The sequence below is a fragment of the Anthonomus grandis genome, chromosome 13, assembly GCF_022605725.1.
Source record: "Anthonomus grandis grandis chromosome 13, icAntGran1.3, whole genome shotgun sequence".
NCBI classification, from domain to species: Eukaryota; Metazoa; Arthropoda; class Insecta; order Coleoptera; family Curculionidae; genus Anthonomus; species Anthonomus grandis.
Window position 1 is genome coordinate 2539433 of NC_065558.1, and position 24361 is coordinate 2563793.

The window sequence follows — 24361 nt, forward strand, 5'->3', positions numbered from 1 at the left end:
TAACATGATTTTAGAAAAAGCCCAACATATTACATATTTTATTTGACTTGTAAAAGTACTTGTTTGTATATTACTACTAATAAACTATCTAATCTAATCTATTGTACATAGTCTTTTTTCTTAGGTAAGCTTTGTTTTTTAGTATAAATTAATCTGATATAATAATTGGTATTAGGTATTATATAGGTCACTGTTAAATGTCTCAAAACCATTGTACAGGCTAAATAATACTCATAATAAAAATGTTATAACCTATAAAAAACCTGCAACTCCTTCACAATTTGAACATCCTTGTAATTTTAACTCTTTCCGCTGAAGCAATACTGTCCCTTTGAAAAAGTCAGCACCATAGAAGTATATATTATGTGATTTAAAGTAAGTGATGTAAAACTGAGTTTTGTCCAATATAACAATAATAAAATTTTGCAAAATGTTAAAAATTTGTGTCTTAAAACATGATTTATTAAGAAATCTATAATATTATTTTAATAAATTATTTTATTTCCATAAAAATGCTTTGACAAAAATGCTGCCTTTTATTAGGACCTTCCTCTAACGAAGTCCGTTAAAAAAACACATAAATGGCTCGTAAATGGTAATATTACTTGTACTTAAACTCTATAATAATTAATAAAAATTTATCAGGTAAATATTTGTTGACGACGTCACTGGTAGAGAGTGCTTGTATCGGTGGCGTCAACAATGCGTTCGAGCGGCGTTGCGATGCCATTAACGTTTTCTCGTTTCTTCGTACTTTATTTTCATATTTCACGTATATTGACTTCGATATAGAGTATCTTATCAAATTTATTTTTAAAAAATGCTTTATATTTTATTAAAGGGGAGCAGTAGTATTGTTTTAAGTTTTCGGAAAAAACTGAAAATTTTTATGATATTATAAAGTGATTTTTGCCATTTCTCTATAAGCATTTGGCATCATTGTATCAGAGATGTTGCAAGCAAACAAACCTGCCCATAGTTCCACGGCATGCTACTTCTAGCCTTTCAATGTTCTAAGTTTAAAATATTGTATTTTATAAATTAATATCTTTTTATTGAGAAAAGTTTGAAAATATCAAAGTACCAGCCCATAAAGGTACAAATATTTTATGGTACATTGAATACTTTTTGTTGGGGCAGACTTTTTTGTAGATTAATAGTTGTTGTCATGGCCATGAAAATTTTTGAATTTTCTCAGCGGCATTTAAATACGCTTAAGTACGCAACTTTTTTTTTAATTTAACCTAGGCTGTAACTTCAATAGGTACTGAGATACCCATGCTTAGGATCCTTATCTTGGAGACCCTGTATATTGCTAATAAAGTTGCGTACAACAAAAATATTAAAAATATCCATACATTTGACCACCACTATATATCCATTTTTTTATGTATATACGGTATTTATCATTAATATCCGATATTTTCACATTTTCAATAAATATAATTTCATGATATTTACAAACCCTGCTTTATAATAAATTCCTTATGCGTGAACCTTAATTTTTGGGGCATCCTGCATCTTTTGTCGCAAATTATTAAAACCAAAAAGACTTGAGCTCATCCAAATTTTCAAAGACAAAACTTGCTTTTATAAATATGAAGTTTATAAAACCCTATAGTGATGTCAATTCTAACACAATCAAATCTCCAATTTTCAACGAAAAATATGTAAAGTGTCAATTTCGTAATTAAACTGGTGTAAAAATTCTAAAAAAAAAGTATTGCTAACGAAGCGAATTACGTAAAAACCGCACTTCAATTTATGTGCGGCAGAATTTAATCGACTTTATCCCAATCAAACGCGGTGGGAATATTCTTGACGCTTAAAACCCCCAAATGTTTGAACCTCTCCTCAAAATCGCTATCGCGCGCCTTCAGCTTTTCGAAACGCGAAAACAACAAACTTTTGGCGAACTCGTACAGCTGGATGTCCAGGTTATTCAGTTCGGCTATTTTAGCGGATTGGGCGGGCGTTAAGGTCGTTATCGTCGAACTGGAGAACGTCGAGTTATTTTGCTCGAACGGTATGGCGAACCGGAGATTGAATGTCTCTTCGAAAATGTACTGCGAGATTTTCTGGTGTTCGGTTAGGCCGAAGAACGACATCGATTGGAGATTTTTCTTTGCGCTGGCCAACATTATTCGGTCACGGTCCTGTTTTGCCATGTATGATTTATCGTAACAACCTAAGAAAATTATTAAAATTCTTGATTAATACATTGAATTTTAACAACATTTTATAGTTTTTAATGGAATTTAATTATACAATATCTGGGAGAACTATACATAGTATCATTTATTCCTTAAGGTCTCACAAACACTTTTTCTAATTTTTTAGTTGATAAAGCACTTATATGAGTCCTTATCAATGAAAGAAAAACTTTATTGTCTTTCATAATATTTACCAATTTAAAAATATTTAAACTTTTTATTAAGCTTGTTTTGTAAAAGTGAAAATCGAATATTATCGTTTCATAAGTATAAAAATACAAAAGATTTAAATTACCAGAACACACCCCTTAAAAAATAGCACAGAATAAAGTTATTTCAGAACTACAAAATACTTGCCCCAGTAATCTATCTGTTTTTGTTCCATTTTTTAAGAAGTATGTTGACGATGTCCTGACCTCTGTACCTATTGGGGGTGATAAAAGATTCTTCAAGTTTTTAATTCGTTTCACGCAAGACTACTTTTTACTATAGAGTCATAAATAATAACAATACACTCCTTGTAGATTGATATCATAAACCCACATTTTCAGAGAGATTTATAAACTATTTGTCAAACTATCAAAAAAATTAACATTATTCAAGCCAACAATCTTATTAAAAAATATTTATCTCATTCAACAATTTTTAACTAAAAATAACCCCCCTTCTCTTATTAGAAAGATTCTATAGAGGGTGTAACATAAGTGACGACTTTATTTTTAACGGATGATCCCTTGTTATTTTTTTAAGTAAAAAAGTTCGTATAAACGTATGTCCGGAGGCGCTTCATTTTCGAGATATAGGATGTTAAATTTTTTTAATCGACTTTTTATTAATTAAAAAATGTTTTTTAATTCCTTAGTTTCATGTAAAGGTTAAACGCGGAAAAATGGTGGCATTTGCGTCGCCATTGCAATTATGATTCAAGATTCACCAAAAGTAGCATCTTATTAATTAGTTTATTGGAAGTTTTTCTAGTTCTTAAATAATAAACATATTGGTGATTTTTTAGGTAATTTTGAAGCATTTTGGTTTTTTTTACGGAGGTCAGAAACGTGCTGAGATAAGAATGAAATCATATGAAAACGAAGAACAAGATACGCAAAAAAATCAAGCGACAAAAAGTAACATTTTTAGTTGTTTTATTTAAAAAAATACCACACACAAAAAAATTTAAGCTAAATTTGAAAATTTTAAAAGATACCTTATAAAAATAATTAACAAACTATAATAATGTCAGCAAATTCAGTAAATGCGTTTTTTTAGAAATGAATATAAAATCAAAAATCGTTTTAAAGAAAAGTTTAACACCCTGTATCTCGAAAACGAAGCGTCTCTCCGGGTATACGTTTATATGAACCTTTATACTTAAAAAATTTCAAAAATCCTATTACACATCCGTCAACCATCCCCAGAGCTACCAACCAAGCGTACTTTAACATTCCGTATATTAAAGGTTTATTATTATATTAATAACAGGTGTATATTAATGGTTAGCTCATTCTCTCAAGCATTCAGTAACATCAAAACTATAGGATGCAAATTATTTAGCAAAAAGAAAAGTAAAACTCCTATGCATTTGCAGTTAGGTGTAATATACAACATTCCTTGTAACAACTATGGCAAGGGTTATGTAGGACAGACTGGTAGATATCTTAAAGAACGTATTAAGGAACACACAGTTCACTACAGAACCAGTTGAACATGTTAAGCAAAACCTTATATTCAATAACTTCCTCTAAAAACCTATAGAGAATACTTAAAATGCAAAATCCAATGTTACACTATTTTTTGTCATATTGGATTATTCATGAAAATATCCCGACTTTTCATGATCAAGTTTGCAAATCACTATGATGCAGTACTGAATTAAATGAAGACTGCTTGTCGCGAACTTACTGCAAATATTTTGACACTGCAGCGAGTATGTATGATCTAAATCAGCAATTATCTAAGTCCTGGATTATTAAAAAAGAAACCATCAAAAAAAATCAATAGGAAAAAGTTACGCAAATGACAGTTGAGAAAGACATTATTACAAATTGCGCGGACTTGTGTCACTTCACACAGTTTTTTTTTTTAAATCAAAGCCAGCAATCTATGCAGTGCATGCATTAAGATTGTGTTACAATATTCGATAATCTAAAATATAATCCAGTTGCTATTTATCTCGCTATTTATGCTCATTTACAACCCATATTTGTCGAGGTACAAAAATTAGTTCCCAGTTTAAAATATTTAAATTTTCAAAGTGACAGTCCTTCAATACATTCCAGAAATAAAAAAATGCAAACAATTAAACCTTGAAGAAGTATATTAGTGAGTCTGGGCACGGTAAAGGAGCACTAGATGGTAAAAACAATTTGCATCTAATAAAAAAGGTAACAATTGATCCAGTTAGTAATGAACTAACACAGTATGATGAATTATTACCAGAAAATGTAGAAAATCTCAGGGGCACCATGCAGATTCACTGACTGATATCAAGACACGTCAAGAATTCTTGGTTGAATAGAACGATATCTATTTATAAAAATAAATATTAAATGTTTTTTTTTTTTTGAAAAATGCCCTTTTAATGACCCATATATGAATGTTATTGTTATCGACGAAATTTAATTAATATCTAATTAAGTTCTATGATTTATTTTAGTATTTAAGTTCTCTAATATATTATCTTATATAAGTATCTTAAATAATTTCAAACTATTTTAATGTGAGTGGCTCACACCATGTGGCTGAACACCATCCAGGATTCACAGTTGGGCATTTATGTATCCACTGTCTAATTTCACTTACCAACTAATTCCAAATCTGCCAGCATCCGCGTTTGTCTGTTCGCCGCCAAATTACTCTCGCAATTTATAAAGTCGTCGAGCTCGACTCCCTCCCAATTCTCCCCATTGTAACAGGGCGGGATCTCTTTTACAGTGGCTGCCCTTCCTTTACAAAAGTGCCTTGAACCCTTCCAAGTGGCCCCTCTTTGAACGTGCCTGAATTCCGATAAATACCTAAAAGGAAAATGTTAATAATAACAGGTGGGAAAAAAGTAAAGTTTATTCATGCTTACAACAAATTTTTCATACAATCGTTGTTAAAATAATACAGTCTAAATATCATCTTACAATCAAAAACATCTTACACACATTGCATATGACAATTAAATTTGTATTTAATTTAAAGAAAACTATGTACTTTGGAGACTTTAATACTTTATATTATATCCTACTAGGTACATAAACCATCCCTGGGCTTTCATAATTCTCCCTGCAAATGCTCATCAAAGCTATATAAAAGCCACAGTTTTACATTATGTATTTTGTTTAAAAGTTAAGTTCGTTTGGGAGTTTATTGAAAAAGCTTGCTTAATATGTAGTTGAGATACAGGATTTATTGAGTCTCAGGAATTGAATCTCTAAAAGACTCACTTGACTTGTGTTATGGTTATGAACTTCTGACCTTTAGTTATATTAAACTTAATTTTTTTGCATATATTAGACATTCGAAGATATAACATGATGGTAACGTAAGGAGACTGAGGCATTTAAAAGAATCTGTGACATCATCTCTGAAACCCAGATCTTCTACAACCCTTAGAGCCCTTGTTTGCAACATAAAGATTCTCATAGCCTGAGGTGCATGACTTTAAATCAAAATATCGTAGTTGCAAGTAGATTGTGTTAAAGCATGGTAAATCATTAACAGAATATTCTATTCACTATTCTTTTTAAGTTTTTCAGGAGATAAATATGCCAACAGATTAGGATCCAAAAAGATCCCTAGGAACCTCACCCTTAATATTACGACCCTCCACATTGTGCAATGAAAAAATAATTTTATGTTCAGGCTGTTTATTTGCAGTGAATCATCCGCTTAAATTGGACTTCACTTCGAACAACTTTAGGTCTAACTCCTGCAAACTTTTATTCCTGTAAAGAGCTCTAGTGTCATCTGCAAACAGCAGTACCCTACAGTCAACTGACCTATCGTATGTACCATTGACATAAATAATGAATAGGTGTGGTTCTAAAATGGAACAACCTTCATTGGAATTGGATTATTTAGATAAAGTTCTAGCCAAACAAGTTTTTTGTATTCTGCCAATAAAGTAGGTTTCGAAAAGTAACAGACTGTCAGAAGTCAAGCCATAGTAGTTTGAGCTTGTTAAGAAGAATCTCACGGGATAGCAATCAAAGGCCTTTGAAAGGTCTCAAAATATTGTTACAATATGGGATCCTATTTCAAAGCATTAAAAAACATACTCCATAAGTACCTTTGTAGTAGATTATTTTTCTTTAAACCCAAACTAAAAGCTATTAAGCATTTTATTTTGTTCAAAGTGGGAATAAGTGGCTTTTTTAGAAGTAGCTCAAAACTTGATATGGTTAGAACTAAAGACACTGGACGGTAGTTATTTAAATCATTTCTACTTTCCTTTTGAAAAATTGGTATGACCTTTTGAATTTTGAAACTGCTTGGATAGATTCTCTTATTTATAAATAACTTTAAAAGTTTGTTTAGAGGATATATTAAATGCTATTTCAATTTTTTAGAAGAGAGACATTTAGTTCATAAATATCTCTAGCACGTTTATTCTTGAAATTACTTATTGCCTCTCTAACTTCTATGTATGTGAATGCTTTAAATGAAATCACTCAGAAATCACCTCAAGCAAAATACAAATCGGCCAAACATGTGGTTCCAACAGGACAGTGTACCAGCTCACACCACTCGACCCACAACCGATATTCAGAAAGAAGCATTTTCGGGTCGCTTAATTTCTGGTTTTGGTGACTTGCACTGGCCGGCCAGATCACCCGATTTAACCATTCCAAAATTCTTTTTAAGGAATTTTTTGAAATCGCGGGTTTAGGTCAGCAAGTTTCAGACTCTTGAAGAAGCCCTTATGGAGAATATTCGGCATGAATCCAAGAAACTCTGGAAAGAGTGATGGAAAATTCCATAGATCTGGACTTAATGGAATAAATTTTAATGAATTAAATAAACAAATTTTACAAGCAGAACCAACGTTTTTCATTAAAAAAAATGCAGCAAAATATGATTTATTTGAGTAGGTATTTTCTTATATATAGAATAAATAAAAATATATATCACATGGAATGAATATACATGTTACCTAAATTACTGATTGCATGTATTTTGACCTTACAAACTGTTAAAGAAAAAACTATATACAGTGTGTCTACTTAAATCGGCAACATATGGGAAACTTTTTTATTATTAGTTTTAGGAAAAAGTTGCGCATGGTCCAAAACCTAAAATGCAATAATAATCAAATATCAAATTTTATTGGTTGTATACGAGGTTTGTCAAAAAAAGTGAATTTTGCTCAAACAAACAAATGATTTATTTACAGCAAGAAATGTTTGACAGTAAGGTTGAAAACAATCAGTTGTATTTAGTATTTGACCGAGAGTATTATATCAAATTTAGGAGAACTGCCAGTAACATTAAGAACTATATAGATAAAACTGAAATTGTGTTAATTGTGGGTGATAATTATAAAACATATCAAGAAGTTACAGAAATTTTTAATAACCGACACCCCGAGAAAAATCTTCAATATTATTCACAGTAAGGAAAATATTAATCAAATTCAAGACTGTTTCAGATGTAAGTAATAAATTCACCAAGAAACGTTGACATCGGGTTGTCAATGACATGGAATTTGGAATGGAACATCCCAAATAATCCTTGCGAACAGGGGCAGCTTCTATATCCTATTAACAAAGACATTGTTTCAAAAACTTGAAGAAAAAAAAAAGGTTTCACCCATACAAGCTCTAACTTATTCATACGTTAAGATCAGAAGTTCGTGATAGACCCTTTGAATTCTGCTGTGATATCCAAGGAATATTGGAAAATAATCCATTTATGGGAAGACATTTTATTTTTTCAGATGAAGCATTTTTTTTTCATCACATGGAACAATCTCTTCCCAAAATTTCCGTTGGTAGAGTGATACTAATCCATATTTTAAAATCAAAACTCGCGACCGGTAAGCATTTAAAGGAAATGTGTGATGTAGAATTTACTGAAATAAAATATATGGATCTTTTTTTTCATGAATCTTTGAATGCGAAACGTCATTTACTCTTTTTAGAGAATAAATTTTAAGATTTTCTTGACAACGTTTCCCTGCTTAACGTCAACGAATGTAGTTCCAACAGGGCGGTGCTTCACACCGAAGTAGGTTAGATGTAAGCCAATACCTTGAACACTGTTTTAATAGAAGAGTTACACGTCGGTTTTCGGAAATTTTTTGGCCACCTCGCTCTCCAGATCTGACGCCACTCGATTTTTTCTTCTGGAGTTATTTACAGCAAAAGGTATATCTTCAAAGACCATTTATAGATGCTGCTCATTTGGAAAGAATACTTACAGACTCGGTTCAGAGTGTTACTCTGGTTATGATTAGAATAGTATTAAAAAACTTTGGAGAATTTGAAAGAGAAGGCGGACATGTCGAGGCATTAGCGAATTGAAGGAGCTAATAATGTTCGTTAAAATTGTTACAACTATTAAATTGTTATGGTATTGTTGATGTAAATGCATCTCTAAAGCGTTACAAGACAGACATATAGATATAATTAAAACGTTATAAGTGTATAAGCGTTGAATAAAAATTAAGACATTACTTCTTATTATTAATTATTTTGTTGTGTGAAAATTTGCTCATTACTTTCTGAACGGAATTATCATGGTTATCATGTTTGTAATTAATTAACACTCTTTATGACAATTTTCGGTATTGTCAAAAATAGAGATTTTTGCTCTTAAGCAAAATTCACATTTTTTTACAAACCTCGTAAACGACTAATAAAATTTGGTATTTGATTATTGCATTTTAGATTTCTTTTTTATAAAACTAATAGTAAAGAGTCCTATATGTTGCCAACTTAAATAGTCACACTGTATATGTAAAATGTTAAAACATGGATATACTTGGACCTAAATTAGACCCAATGTTTATAATTAATATCCATTTGATTGCACGTCATTTTGTTAAAAAAAAACCTCTTAACCAACCTAGCAACAGGTTCCCTCAACAAAGTAATATAAAAATATCTCCTCTTGACCACATCCTCTAATTCGTCCAGTTTCTCGTCCACGCAACCGGTCAACTCGGTCCAATCAGCGTGTAAACCGCATTTCCATCCGGTCGTGTATCGGCTAAACAACCAGCTCTGGTTGGAATGGGGGCGGAAGCAGTAGCATCGTTTCCTGGTCAATGGACATTTACATGGTCTTTTTAGGTCTAAATCGTGAACTAGGTGTTTGCCAAACGACGTACCTCCTTAAAAAGGGAAGTAAATATTAGATTATGGTTAGGATGTAAGCAAAAAAGCAAAAAGACTTAAGGGAGCCCTATAAAATATTTGTTTTACACAGATTACTTAATGTACGGTTTTATGTTGCCTATATCTTACAGGCCTTGGTCAGTTAATTAAACTTTATTTTTGATTTTAGTTCAGCAGTTTTAGGGTTTTTAGAGATTTTTTACAGCATTCAGTACAGGGTGTTATAATTGTGTTTGATTGTATAGGAATTGAACTTTGAACAATTTTTTAATTTTTTTCATTTCCTTTTTTTGCAATTTATATATTTACTTGCTTAAACTATTATTGTATCGATTATGTTACAAAAAATAAACGGTATTATTATTATTATTATAAATTCTTGGTAAAGTATAGGGTCTTCAGAAACTAAATAGCGCACTATATACTTTATAGAATATAATTAATTTTATTTAAAAAATGTTGAATATAGAAAAAATTATACAGATTTGGTGAAAAGTTTAAAATTTTTTTCTAGAACTTTTTTTCAAAAACAATCTTTGCATATTTTTTCTTAAACAAGTTGGTTGGCCATCGTCAATCTTTTATTTTTTTTTTTAATATAATCCTGTACTTTTTATTCAATTTTTTGGACCTTTAGGATCCCTAAAAGGTAAATCTAAATAAATATGAAAAGTACTTAGATGACTAAACTGTATTATTAATAAATTAAAAGCTAAATTACTTATTTTACTACTTTTCATTAAATATATATACATATCATAGGAAGACAGCAGACTAAAGTATCACTAACAACATGTAAGATAAAAACTGAAACAGTTATTTTAGATAAACCCTTATATGATTGAAAGTAATGATAAAAAAGTACAGGATTGCATTTCAAACACTTAAATCCGAAACTTAGGTTTTGGAAATATAGTAAAACTATCTTGTGAAGTATTTTTGTACCTTACAAAAAGCCAACTGCTTATTAAAATTACATTTTATAGGGCATTCTTATTCCGCCTTCATATTATGTTATTTAGATCTTAATATTTCACTATTAATTTGTAAAATCATGTATAACTAAATTGTCAGTATTTGTATTTAACCTGATTATGAACAAAAAAAATAGTATACAATTAGCCGAAATTACCAACATTTTATTAAATCAGTACTTTCAATCAATCAATCAATCAATCAATGCTTTATTGTCAAGAAATTGTTACAATTTGTAGACAAAGCTGTAAAACAAAAAAGACACAAAAATGCAAACAAAACAAACAAAACACAATTAAAAAAAAGAAAAACAAAACAAAATTTTAAAAAAATATAAATAAATAAATAGAATAGATTATCTACAATATATACAGATTAATACAATTTAGAAATTGTAAGTAGTCAAAAATATTATTATAAAATATACAATTTAATGTATACAATGTCAAAAAAAAGATCATTAAAAAATCTCTCTACGTTAAAAAAAAGTAAAAAATGTTTAAAAAAGTAAAAAATTATAAAAAATCCTAAAATAGCTACAAAAAGCAGTATACCTAAACATGTAGAGATAGTAAAAATACATAATCTGCTAGTGCGAAATTTCAAATCAATGATTACAAAAAAAAATCGTTAACTGTGTAAAAAGCTCTCTCCAGTAAGAATGCTTTTAATGCTTTACGAAATGCAAAAAAAGATGTGATGGATTTAATTTCCAATGGCAGATGATTGTGCATTTTTTTTGCATTATATAATATGGAACTTTTATTTTACTTAGATTAAATTGAATATAACGAAAGCTATTGCTAAATACTTCTTGTTCATAATTGAGTGAATGAGATAGTATTATCTAAATTGATTTTTATTATAACAGTGACGACCCAACAAAATAAGTAACTCACAATTTTTTTATCCAGGACTAAAGGTCATATACAATGCATGTACAATGTTAATCATATACAATGTATAATATTTGAATCCCTTAGATATAAATTCTCTAGTAACAGCATGTGTAACATTAAAAATTAAACTTTGACAATCCGATATTTTCACAGAAAATTATTTATTTACCATACATTTAGTATATCTTTGGATATCCCATTAAAGTTCCATAACACACTTAAGAATACTTAAGTTTAAGTACTTCCCGGAATATCCTTTTAGAAAATGTGAATGTCTTCTAAATATAAAAACATTAATGATTTTTTAAATACTTTCATTAGGGAGTAAAATGAATATGCAGCTAAATATTAAAATAAAAGGTAATTTAAAAACACGTCAATAAAAAAAAGTCATTTCTGTAATGTTATTACGGTTTATATATAGTCGCAATCGCTCTTCAGATAAAATTTAATATTCTAATAAATGATTCACAATTTCTGTCTTTTTTCCTTTCTGGATTTGCATAATTTTTACTAAACTAAATTAAAATTTAATATGTTTAAAGACTTATTTATTCTACAAAGCTTTTTTACAATGAGAATCCCTTAATGAGACCCATTTATATCATCCTCTTTTTGTCACAAAAACGGGCAACATAAATTATATGAATTAGTTTAAGTACCATAATAGAATAGTGTATTTCGCAAAATTTTATCAGCAAAAATAATCTAGATTAAGTAAACATATATATGTACGTGTACCCCTTGTATTAATCAATTTCCAGAATAGCACGGTAACGTTATACAAGACGCTTTAAAGCAAAACCAATAATTTTAGATAGACAAAACGCAGCTGCTCCTAAAAATAATCTTTGCACATTCTGAGAATATTATAAATGTAGGTATAGACTCCAAAAAAAAACAATAGTTGATGACGAAAATTGACACTAAGCGTTGCCCACTTCTTAAGCGAATAAATTAAATACACGTTTAAATGTCTAAACGTTTCCATACACAGTCCCTATAATAGCAGGCATACAATTAGAATATTTAATACCTAATTTAAATATTTTGTAGGCGAGGGTTCTTTTGTTTTATTTGTTTATCTTTCGACATATGGTAAAGATCGCTGGAAATGTTTGACTCCCCGATCACGTTGACTGAAAGGAAGTCGTGTTTTACGATGGGTTGTAAGAAGCGAAAATAAAACTGTTATTTTAACCTGATGGGATTAAGCGCTTAATACTTACCAGTTTTTTGCATATGTAGAAACACCATCACATCATGTGAATCCATGTCGAACGAAAAGTCATCGTTCAACATGTCGTCGTAGCTTAGACCGATTTTGTTGCTCTCTAATGCCAGAGGTTTTCCTAAAGTGTCTCCAATGGGGGATAGAGAATCTCTTGATGATAATGCGCATACCTGGATAAAAAACGGATTAAAGTAGTGAGGACTTATCAAAGGGTCAATGGTCAACCCATTAAAAATATATTATTATTTAATTACTAGGGCGAGGAAATTGAATTCTGATTAATGATAGGTTAGGTCAATTCGATAACGTAGTGAAATAAGATATGACATTTATTTAAAAACATGTGCATAAAAGTAATCTCAAGATAATATGTCTTCATCTTTATGGCAGTTTTATTCTGGAAAGCGCTGACCTTTAAAATCACGCTCCCGCAAGCAATTATTTTTAATAAAAATGTTTACAGTTTACAGAAATATTAATAAATTGTTGCATGTATTCCAGGAAATGGAAATTAATATGCGGACTGCTGTTAATAATTTAAAACCATGTTTACAACGTTATAATAAGTTCATAATATAATTCAGTTCTTTTTATCAGAAATAATACTATTACTATTTTTAATGGAATGGGTTAATATTAGAAACTTTATAGTAATTACCTAAAATAATGACATTTTTTTTAAACAGTTATACTTTAATTAATGACATTTTTAGATATCTCACAAATGTAAATTAATATGTGCAGCGCTATTATTATAATTAGTGTATAATATAATGTAGTTCCTTGTATGGGAAATATCACTATAATTTTTTCAGTAACATGGGTTAATAATAAAAACTTACCAGTAATGACCCTAAAATAATAACACCTTTTAAACGAAACATTTTTAAATAGTTACATCAACTGAATTAAATTATATAATTTGTAAAATTATGTTGATTTTCTTAAATATCTCGCTTAAACGAAAAATTCTGATAACATAAAATGACCTAATGTCTATAAATAGCAAAAAATAAAATAAGTTTTTAATTAATTTTGTTTCTTCAAAAACGTTCTTGAAAAAGCTTATAAATTTAATTTTATAACATAACAGAAACACTGTAAAATTTAATGGGGCCAAATGATATTAAATTTATGTAATACAAAATTGTTATAACTTGTCATAACAACTTGTCACTATTTTTAGGTAAATTGATGATTTCTTTGATTTGGAGTTAATTTGTGTAATTTTTATTAAAAAGTAATAAAAAAAGGGACATTTCAAATTTTTGGCCTTCAATTGTTAATATTTATGAAATGCTACTCTTAAGGCTTTCCCTGCTCTATTTCCTGTGTAAAAAAATTGAGAAGAAATTTGGATTTTTTTGTTGTGTGTGTTAATTTAAACTCAGTGGGCTAAAATTTCTGTTTATAATAGTATTATCTTTAATAATGTTTCTTATTAATTTAATGCACAAAAGAAGATATTAACACACTACAAATACAACAAGATAAAGTGATGCATTGGTGTATTCCCATTCAGAACATGCTGAATGCCTGTGAATACTGTGGATTAACATTGAAAAAATGTATTGAATGAGCAAATAACATTTTGAGTTATAAAATTGTGCTTGAGTCAGAATCGACTTATTTGAAATCATAACCCGAAACTCTGGATAAAGGAAAATCTGCATGAACACAATTTACAATCAAACCAACATTACAATTTTTAAAGTAGTGAAGACTTATCTTAGTTTTAAGCTAATTTAGACACAATCTCACCTTGTATATTGGTTATTGGCACTTTAAATAATCAAATGTAAATTTGATAAAGTTGCGCAAAAAAATTTTAAACTGTATTTACAGTACCTTAATGTTGTGGACTAAATTGCGATCTTTAAGATATGTAAGAAACTTTTTAATTTTCACAGAGTAAGGACTTAATTATATTGCAGTAAGGAGTCTCCATAGAAAATGTGGATTTAGCTTTAAAATTGCTTCAATTAGAATAATTTTGGTTGAGAGCTGATTTAAAAAAAACCCTTTGAAATGCTTAAATGTCAATTTTTTTTTTATCATTTTAGTTTGAATGAAACCAAAACTTACTTTTTCACGATCAACGTCACAGGCTATAACTTGTTTATTTATAAATATAAATTTTTTTAAGAAAATGTATTTTTAATAATTATAGGACCACTACCCAAAATTATTTAAAAAACTACCCCTGACAAATTCATCTCAAAAAACCACACCAGCTTTTTAAAAAAATTATTAATTCAATTTCATTAAAAAAGATCTTCAAGATTATTGGATGCTCGTTGATTAAACAAGGTCCTTTAAATAACCCCATCAGTTCACACTGAATTTAGAAGAGAATTTAAATACCGCTCTAAAGTTAATGCACCTTCATAAAAGTACCGTCCAATAAAAACACCTGCCCACATGTTTATGCCAATTATACTTTGAAAACGAGTTTCCATTATCCATCGGGGATTGTTTTTAGTGAAATGAAAACCTGAAGAAATACAAAAAACTCTAATCTTCGTCGGTAATCAAGTCCTTGTAGTAGGTGGATTTTAAAAGGGTGATGTTGGTGTTGTCAAAGAATTCGCTCAATGGTACTTCTTATAATATTAGGTACATTCTCTTGTGTTAGTGTTAATGGAAAGATGTAGATTTACCGCAACATAAACCAACACAGATGTAATATTTTCTTGCTGCCATTTGACGATGGGAATATCCTAAATTTGGGAATGATCATGGAATGAATGATTGAATGATTTGGGTGCACATGTTTTCTTCCTCTCTTGAAAACCACTTATATGACGTTGTAGGGCGATTAGGAAAAATGTTCTCGACAAGCCATTTCTGATTCACAACAGCTTTTCTACACTCTCCTTAAATAGGAAGCATATTGACATATTAATTTAAGTAAAAAGTTGCGGCATTATACAAGACAACAGAACTAAATAGAGCTTTGTATAGAGTAATTATTAAGAAAGCTAACAATAATTATCTCAAAAAAAGATTAAGTAATTCAGGTAATATTCAGAGAGAAGCTTGGAAAGTGGACAATGAACTGAGAGGAAAGCAAAGGAATGCTTCATCCCTAGGATCAAATATAGAACCTAATCAATTTTACTGCACTATTGGTGGGAACCTAGCAAGTAAAATTCAAAATTTTTTGTGATTTTCATCAATACTTTGATTACCAAGGTGAGTCAAGTTCATTCTTTTTCTTACTGGTTGATCTTGTAGAACTGAAATCAACTTTAAGAGAAATAAAAAAAAATAAATCTTTTGATTATGATGGAATAACTGGCCAGCACTTCTTAAATATTTCTGATGCTGCATTAGATGCTTTGGTAAGTGCCCTAAATCAGTATTTTTCTACAGGCATATTTCCAGAATGTCTTAAGATAGCAAGAGTAATTCCTTTGCATGAGGGTGGGTGATCCTGAAACTCCTTCTAATTACAGACCCATAGCATTGCTCTCAACCCTGTCCAAAATGATTGAAAAATTAGTAAAAAGTCTCATGGTATCATATCTGACACAAAAAAATATAATGCTGAGTGAGCAGTTTGGGTTTTATGAGACCAAAGGAACATTGGATGCCATTTTTTTCATTTTTAGAGTCTTTATATCTGGGACTCAACAATGGTGAGTTTGCTGCAGTGGTATTCTGCGATCTGACTAAGGCCTTTGATTGTGTTGATCATGGAGTGCTGCTGTGGAAGCTTGAGCAGTACAGATTTAGAGGGCTCTCTCTTCGATGGTTTGGTTCATATTTAAGAGATAGGCGACAGACTGTAAATGGTGTATTGTCAAGGGAGCAATTTGTCACACATGGTGTCCCCCAGGGATCAGTGTTGGGTCCGATTTTGTTTTTACTGTACATAAATGACATGGCAAGTCTAAGATCACAGGTAAATTTACTCAATTTGCAGATGATGCAACAGCGCTGTGGCATGATATTAATGCTGCAAATCTAAATGAAAGAATAAATAGGGACATTGCTGTGATAAAAAAATGGTGCGACTGTAATAAATTAACTTTAAATATTGCCAAAACCAGTATTATAAATTTTAAAGGCAGTTTAAGTAAAGTATCCTTGGGTACAAGTGCTTTAAAAAATTTGAGTGAAAATACATTTTTGGGAATAGGCATAGACAATAACTTAAAATTTGAAAGCCATATTAGACTACTAAGCAATAAACTAGCATCAAATTGTTATGCTCTTAAAGTATGTGTGTTTTAATTGAATCAAATCTAAGGAATGGGTTTAGTTTTTGGGGTGCATGTCGTGACCGGCTTTTCAAAGGTGTCTTTGTGTTGCAAAAAAGGGCTATCAGACATATCTGCAAAATTGGAGTGAGTGATTCATGCAAAGAACTTTTCATTTCACACAAAATCTTAACTCTGCCTTCTTTATTCATTTTGGAATCTGTTTGTCTTATTCATAAAAAATATAGAAACCACAGCAATGTAACAGAAAAACATGAATATAGCAGTAGAATCACTAGGACCAATGATGTAACTTTACCTATACCCAACAAGACACCAATAAAAAAATCTTTTATTTTCGATGGTAAAAAGCTGTATAATCATCTTCCTGCAGATATCAAAGAAATTCATAATGAAAAGCTCTTTCGAAAAAAAATTTAAAAGGATTGCTTGTTGCAAAAGGCCACTATATGAAATAGGAGACTTTTTAGCAGAGAGGTTTTTGAATGTAGTGTGTCCTTTTTTAACATGTTTTAATACTAAAGTTCTAATATTTTATTGATGTATATGTAAATTTAAGTTTGAATTTTAATATTGTAATTTGTTTATTTGTATTATATGTTAAATCTAGTTTTATTGTATTCTTACTATATTATGGTTTGTTCATTTTTTTGTTTTTTTTTTACAGCTCTGTCAACAAGATTTCTTATGACAATAAAGCTTATGTTGCTTGATTGATTAAATAGCAGAAACTATGGAACTAAAATGTGTATGACCTTTACAAAAATTCAACAAAACTTAATATTAAAAATAACAGAATACCAAAATGGATATTGCCAATTTAAAGAATGCATGTATTTGGCCACAAAAATGTTTTATAGCATTTTAAAATACATTATATAACTAAATATTTTATACTGAAGACCAAGTTAAATTGTTTGTTTACACATTCAAAAATATGCTATGCCCCTGATAATTTTTAACTATTGACACTAGTAAAAAAAAATAACATAAATAAAATACTAATAACTTGAAGATTTGCTAATGTTTTTAACAAAGGCTAATAAGAAAATCAATAAAATATAAACCTTATGTTGATGTTAACTTATGATTTTTTTTATGAAATTGAATTAATAATTTTACAAGCATTCCAAACATTAGAAAAAATGAAGGTGCCATTTGAAAAAAAAAGTTGGGGTGGTTTTTAGGGGATGAATTTGTTCGGAGTAGTTTCTTAAACAATTTTTGGGTACCTAGTGGTCCTACAACTATTAAAAATATATTTTCTTAAAAGTTTATATTTAAAAATAAAAAAGTTATAGCCTGTGAATTTGATTGTGAGACACCCTGTATATTTTTATATTCCCTTATAAAGAATATTTGCACATATTTCCAGTCCTTGTAGATCTAATACTTTTTGAGATAGAGCTACATAAGTTCACTGACTTAGGTAGAAATCATTTAAGATTACTAAAAGCTTCAAAATATCATAAACCTTCCGCATTGGTACTCAATATTGGGATATAAGCCACATTATAATTTATGACTTTATCTTATATTGGCTGAATATTGTTTAAAATGACATTATCTGAGAATTTCTTGAAATATTGTTAAATAGGTGACATAAAAAACCATAAAATTAGACTAATCACCTTAGATATGTTATTATTATATTACTGTTTTAATAGTGTGTGTTTTCCAAACATAAATAGTTTTTTCTAAAGAATCTTTAGTTTTTTAATAATAAATCATATAAACTGACTAGACAAATGAAATTTAAAAAAATGTTGAGAGCTTCTTTAAAGTGCCAATTAGTCTTAAATAGTCACTTACCCTCTCGGGACAAAAATATCCGAATCCGAAGATGCCAAAAAGACACAGGGCGAGACAAAACAGACAGATCTGCTTCAGTCGGGACGATTTCGTTTCCATTTGTTTGATTTCGTAAACACCATTAGGCAAAAGAAGGGCTATATCGCTGTCTAGTACCTGGACCGATACGCTTTTCAGGTTCTTCATTATTCACGCCATCGGGTTTCGTTCTGGGAGACGCTTGATCATTTACAATTTCTTCAATGTTGGTCCTGCATTGCACGATTTTGTTCTTAACGCGATCCAAATATTATTTATTTAAACAAGACGTCAAACCTTGCAGGCGACAGGCGAACGACTGACTTTGACAATCAACTGACAGTGGCGTAAGTATCAGATTTTAAATGTTAAACGTGGAAATAAAACATTTAAAAAAATACGGACGTCCGTACTCCGCCTTCTAAACACTCCCGTCTAAAAATGTCATCAAAATCAAAACAATAGGGCTTTAGAAGACTGAAATTATAATAAAAATCGCATTTATTATAAATTAAACATTCCCTCAATAAAATGTCGACGGCGTTATGATCACAAATAATTTTAAATATTTCTGTACACTACTTATAATTGGTATAGTGGTTATATTTTACCAAATACAGTTCGAGAGGCTTCAGGAAAGGCTCCTTTTGCTTGGTATGTATGTCTAATCAGGTTTATGTAATAACATATCTCTTAGCATGTTTGAAGAAAAATCTGGATGTTTACCTTAGATATTCGTTAATTCTCTGAATACTTATTAAAGTAAATAGAGAAATAATATATTACTTAGGTAGAATGCGCCTAGCTACCTTTCTATCTGTTGATGGCACTGTAAGCAATTGGTTAGTGATCATCAGCATAGTTTTTCTTAGGGTACACCTAAATACAGTAGTGCCTAACTTGTTGAGTTACCAGTGTAATTTGGTTCGTGCTTTTGAGAGGTTTATACAGGTTGAGAATGTTTTTATAGAAGCTTTTGATAGATGAGTCTGGGTTAGGAAGTTTGGGGTTATGGCCCTTGGTCTGACTTTGGTTAAGGTTTGTCATAGTTTTCTAGACACAGCTAGTTAGAATAAATAATTATATTTCTAATGGTATTAAAGTATCTTCAGGTGTGACTCAGGGTTCGCATATTGGCATTGTTTTTTTCACCTGTTCATAAAAGAGAGTGATGTAATTCTAGTTTATAAACCCATTGAATCATGTCTTGATGCTAAGCAGCTTCAATTGAATTTAAATATTGTTACTATAAATAGTCTGGAACTGTATGTAAAGAAATGTGTATGTCTTTCATTTCGTTAGTCTAATAAAATTATTAATTATCAATACACAATCAATAATAATGAACTTATCATACAGTCAAAGATTTAGGTGTTCTTTGCTACTAAGCTAACTTACTAAAAATAATGTTAAACTACTTTGTTTATTCCTTAGTTGAGATCTTTGACATCTTTATTTTGGTCCCTTTTTTTTCACCGAAAGCATTAATGGTATTAAAGTATCTTACAGAGAAGATTCTTAAGATTCCTTTCTTATAGAGCTGAAGTTTTATTTTTATCATTATCTTGAAATCAGATTCTGATGTTTCAAAATTTTATCAGAACTTGAATGGACATTGTACTACTATCTTGAAAGCAATTCCTTTTAGCACCTGTCAAAGAAGGGGTAACTCAATATCTCCTATAACAATTCTAAAGGGGGTATTGGTAAACTCCTCTGTAAATGAAAACCTTCCCATTCAGCCAAAATATGTGGTCTCTTATTCACTCACCAGGCCTTTGTTTCTTAATGACAATTTAATAGCCAGGTTCCATTCTTCAGGGACTTCCCACAGTGGTCATTCCTACTAAACATGGTCAATTTTAACCTAAATTGTTTGTAAAGTTTTTAGCTTTGTTAATCATTATTTGTTCTGTTTTAGGCTTTTGAGGTTTTATCTTGATATATATTTTATTGTATAATGTTTTTTATAAAATGTAATTAACACAAAAAAAAGATTTTAATAAAATAAAACTATTCTCTTCTCTAAAATGTCAAGTCGGATAAAGATGCATAATTAATTTTGTCCTATAAGGAATTCATGGTTATTAAAAATCTTTGTTAAACCTTTTTTTAGCATATCAGTATATTTTTTAATGAGGGGCGTCCAGATTTCAGTAAGAGCGAAAAATAATTCATGTTCATTTTGAATTCTGTAGAATCTGATAATGTAACAATTATGTACGCATAGTATGCAATACAATGCCTATTGAGAAAGAATATTCAATTTTTTTACAAAAGGTTGTAACACAGGAGATACTGTAGGTATATAAAACTTATCTCTAATCCAACATGAAATAAATATGGTAGAAATTTTATTTATCATAATTTTATGTGGATCCTACCTATTCATTTTAGTTTCTTATAGTATATTCATCACACTATTAATATATATTCTTATAATATATTTAAACATGTTTGTGACAGAGAAAACTTTTATAGAATTTGTGTTTTGCAGGTAATTTTTTTTAAATATTTATAACACTGATAAAAGGGACATCAGGCAAGACATACTCCCATAACTAACCCAATACAATACATTTTATTATTATATATTACTTTCAGTGTACCGAGTGACTTTAAGTCCTTCAGACCAGAGAGCCTTATCGGTTTCTCTAAGGCCGTTGGGCTTTGGTAACCCCCGGTGACAGTCACCCCCGGGCATGACGTGTCCATTAGGAGACCTATATGCATAACTGCCTTGGCAGCCCACTGTTTTGACAATTCAATTCAATACATTTTATTTCCTTTATATAAACCGGTCGGTCACAAATAAATAAAAAGCTCCTAATATGTTCAATCAGTTTATTTAAAAAATAAAAATACATTAGCAAAAACCCAATATAAAGGTAAAAATATTTGTCTATGAGCTGTTTTCCCCTTATAGTTATAGTTAAATTAATATTATCTAGAACAAACAACATAATAAATATGCCTAATCAGCAATACTAACAATAAGTAAAATCTATAATGTTGTGCCAAATTCATAAGAGCAGCAAAAAGACTCCCTAAATATGATCAGTTATTTCTTAATATGATATAATGGTATTCCTATACTATATGCTTCATAGGTATTCTTGTTAGTAAATGACACATTCCTTTTCAATTTTAGAAACATCCCAACAAAATGAAACTCCAAACAAAAAGTCACTGGGCAAAAACCCAACCAACATATCAGAAGAAAACCTGGTTGTTTTATACAACCGAGTACCAAAAACTGGCTCAACAAGTTTTGTTGGAGTAGCATATGACCTCTGTAAAAAGGGTCGCTATCACGTCCTACACGTTAACGTTACTGGAAATAGTCACGTTCTCTCTTTAAACAACCAAATAAAGTTCGTCCAAAACGTTACAGAATGGGATGCAATGAAACCTGCTCTGTATCATGGACATTTTGCTTATATAGATTTTTCTAAGTAAGATACTTCATTATTTAATGTGACTTATTAGGTTAAATAACCGGTTTTATTTTCAGGTTTGGCCTTCGAAAGCCTTTGTATATAAATCTTATACGTAGACCTTTAGACAGGTTCATATCTTATTATTACTTTTTGAGATATGGTGATAATTTCAGGCCGTATCTTGTAAGAAGGAAGGCTGGGAATACTATGGTAATATATGCAAACTATTTACAATTTGATTGTATATATATCTCATATTTTTCCAGACATTTGATCAATGTGTTGAAAAACAGTTGCCAGAATGTGATCCTAGTGCAATGTGGTTACAAGTACCATTTTTTTGTGGTCATGCAGCAAATTGTTGGTAAGACCTCATCTAAATACCAAAAAAAAAAAAGCTAAAATAACAATTAAAATTTTAGGAAACCGGGAAACAAATGGGCACTTACTGAAGCCAAAAAGAATTTGATAAACAATTATTTCCTTGTAGGTGTAACAGAAGAACTAGAAGACTTCGTCGCCATTTTAGACATATCTTTACCGAGAATATTTCGTGGATCCCTAGACTATTTCACCCGTAGCAATAAGTCTCATTTAAGGCAAACTATTCAGAAAAACTCCCCTTTAGAGGAGACAGTGAAGAAATTTAAGCAAAGCGCCGTTTGGCAAATGGAGAATGAATTTTATGAATTCGCCTTGGATAACTTTCATTTTATTAAAAAGCAAACGTTAAAGAATAGGCAGCAAAACTTTTTTTACGAGAAAATACGTCCAAGATTACAATGATAGTATTACGTAAGACTTAAAATGTGATTTACCCCATATGTTTTTAAGTACTTAAAGAATTTTTATTAAGTTCCAATAGCTTTTTAATAAATACATAATAGACTAATTTAATAACAGTTTCCTATAATTTTTTGTTATATTTGAATGTACATATTTGAGCATTTATGTAGAGGAGTCGCAGGAGCAGCAATGAGAAATAAAAATCATGATTAAATTAAAACAAAGCTTTATTATAAAGAGTTCACCATTCCCATTTACAAATCTGAAATAATAATGGTATATTAAAAGAATATGCCACTATAAAAATCTCTTAACTATAAACCCACTATAAATAACGCCACTATAAAAAAAGTGAGTAGTACATTTTGGACAACAGTTTCTTTATCTGCATATTGTTTTCCATATGTTTTTACTCCTGAGGTAAGTAATTAAAAGAATAAAAGTTGTCAAACTGAGAATCCCTTTGATGAAAGCTCCAAATATTTAATAGGATTTTTATAAATCTTAAAGACATTAAAATGTATATAATGATTTAATATGTTAATTTAATATATAGATTTAAGGTGCACCAGTAAAATCTTTACAAACTAATGCAGTCTAAAAGAGGACAAGTCTAAATTTAGAGCCTTATTCCCACTCATAGTGCAGTGACTCGTAAAGAGAAAACTATTTCAGTTTCGTCCTCTCAGAAAAACTCTGTTATAACTCCAATGTTTAAAACCGGGGATAAACAGAGAGTTGAAATTTGTCGACGTATTACTAGTGCTCTAAATAGATCTGGAAGGCAATAAACTGTTGTCAGATCAATTTGTAATCAGTTTCAGTAAAATGTGTACAAAAATGCAATTCAGCTATTAACAGATAATACTATAAACAACTTCAATCAAGGATATAAAACCATAGGTATTTTTATCCATTTGGGTAGAGCCTTTGACCTGTAGCACATCATATTCTTTTAAAAAAATTAGTGATATATGTACAATTGTGGTCACATAAATACCACACTTAGCCTTTTCATATATTACTTACAAAAAATAAATTCCTGACTGATAAGAAAATATTTAAGCAGTTAATCTCCTCCTAATATGCAAGACTTTATGTTTATTTTAAAAATATATGCACATACAGAATTTCATTCCAATATTAACGTTTTAAGGCTGGACACATAAATAGCACACCTTTCATTCTTATTAAATATATCGAGTGTTAATTAGTAAGTATTATTTTAACTTTTAAATTTTTGAATATTGTCAAGAGTAGTTTTGTTTTTAGTGGGTAGAAAGAAACATTGTGGTACAGAGAGGAGAGCTTTTATTATAGAAAAGAAAAATCAAGCCCTTTCTATTTCTGCTATAGCAAAAGATTTAAATTGCTCTAGGAAAATGGTTTATAATGCTCTGGCTCTCTATGAGACCACTCAAAGCACAATGAACAAG

General features: G+C 30.0%; 2 protein-coding genes across 2 annotated transcripts; one reads left to right on the top strand and one right to left on the bottom strand.

The window, feature by feature from the left end:
• Positions 1 to 631: 631 nt before the first annotated feature.
• Positions 632 to 19030, bottom strand: LOC126744286 (heparan-sulfate 6-O-sulfotransferase 2). The gene is made up of 5 exons (XM_050451666.1): positions 18682 to 19030; positions 12639 to 12813; positions 9264 to 9531; positions 5013 to 5224; positions 632 to 2188 (listed from the first exon to the last, which is right to left on the bottom strand). The coding sequence occupies exons 1-5, from the start codon at positions 18865 to 18867 to the stop codon at positions 1779 to 1781; spliced, it is 1251 nt and encodes a 416-aa protein (XP_050307623.1). The 5' UTR covers positions 18868 to 19030; the 3' UTR covers positions 632 to 1778.
• A 70-nt stretch (positions 19031 to 19100) lies between these two features.
• LOC126744288 (heparin sulfate O-sulfotransferase) lies at positions 19101 to 23149 on the top strand. Its single transcript, XM_050451668.1, has 5 exons — positions 19101 to 19353; positions 21851 to 22154; positions 22214 to 22349; positions 22406 to 22503; positions 22562 to 23149. The coding sequence occupies exons 1-5, from the start codon at positions 19245 to 19247 to the stop codon at positions 22923 to 22925; spliced, it is 1011 nt and encodes a 336-aa protein (XP_050307625.1). The 5' UTR covers positions 19101 to 19244; the 3' UTR covers positions 22926 to 23149.
• The last annotated feature ends 1212 nt before the right edge of the window (positions 23150 to 24361 follow it).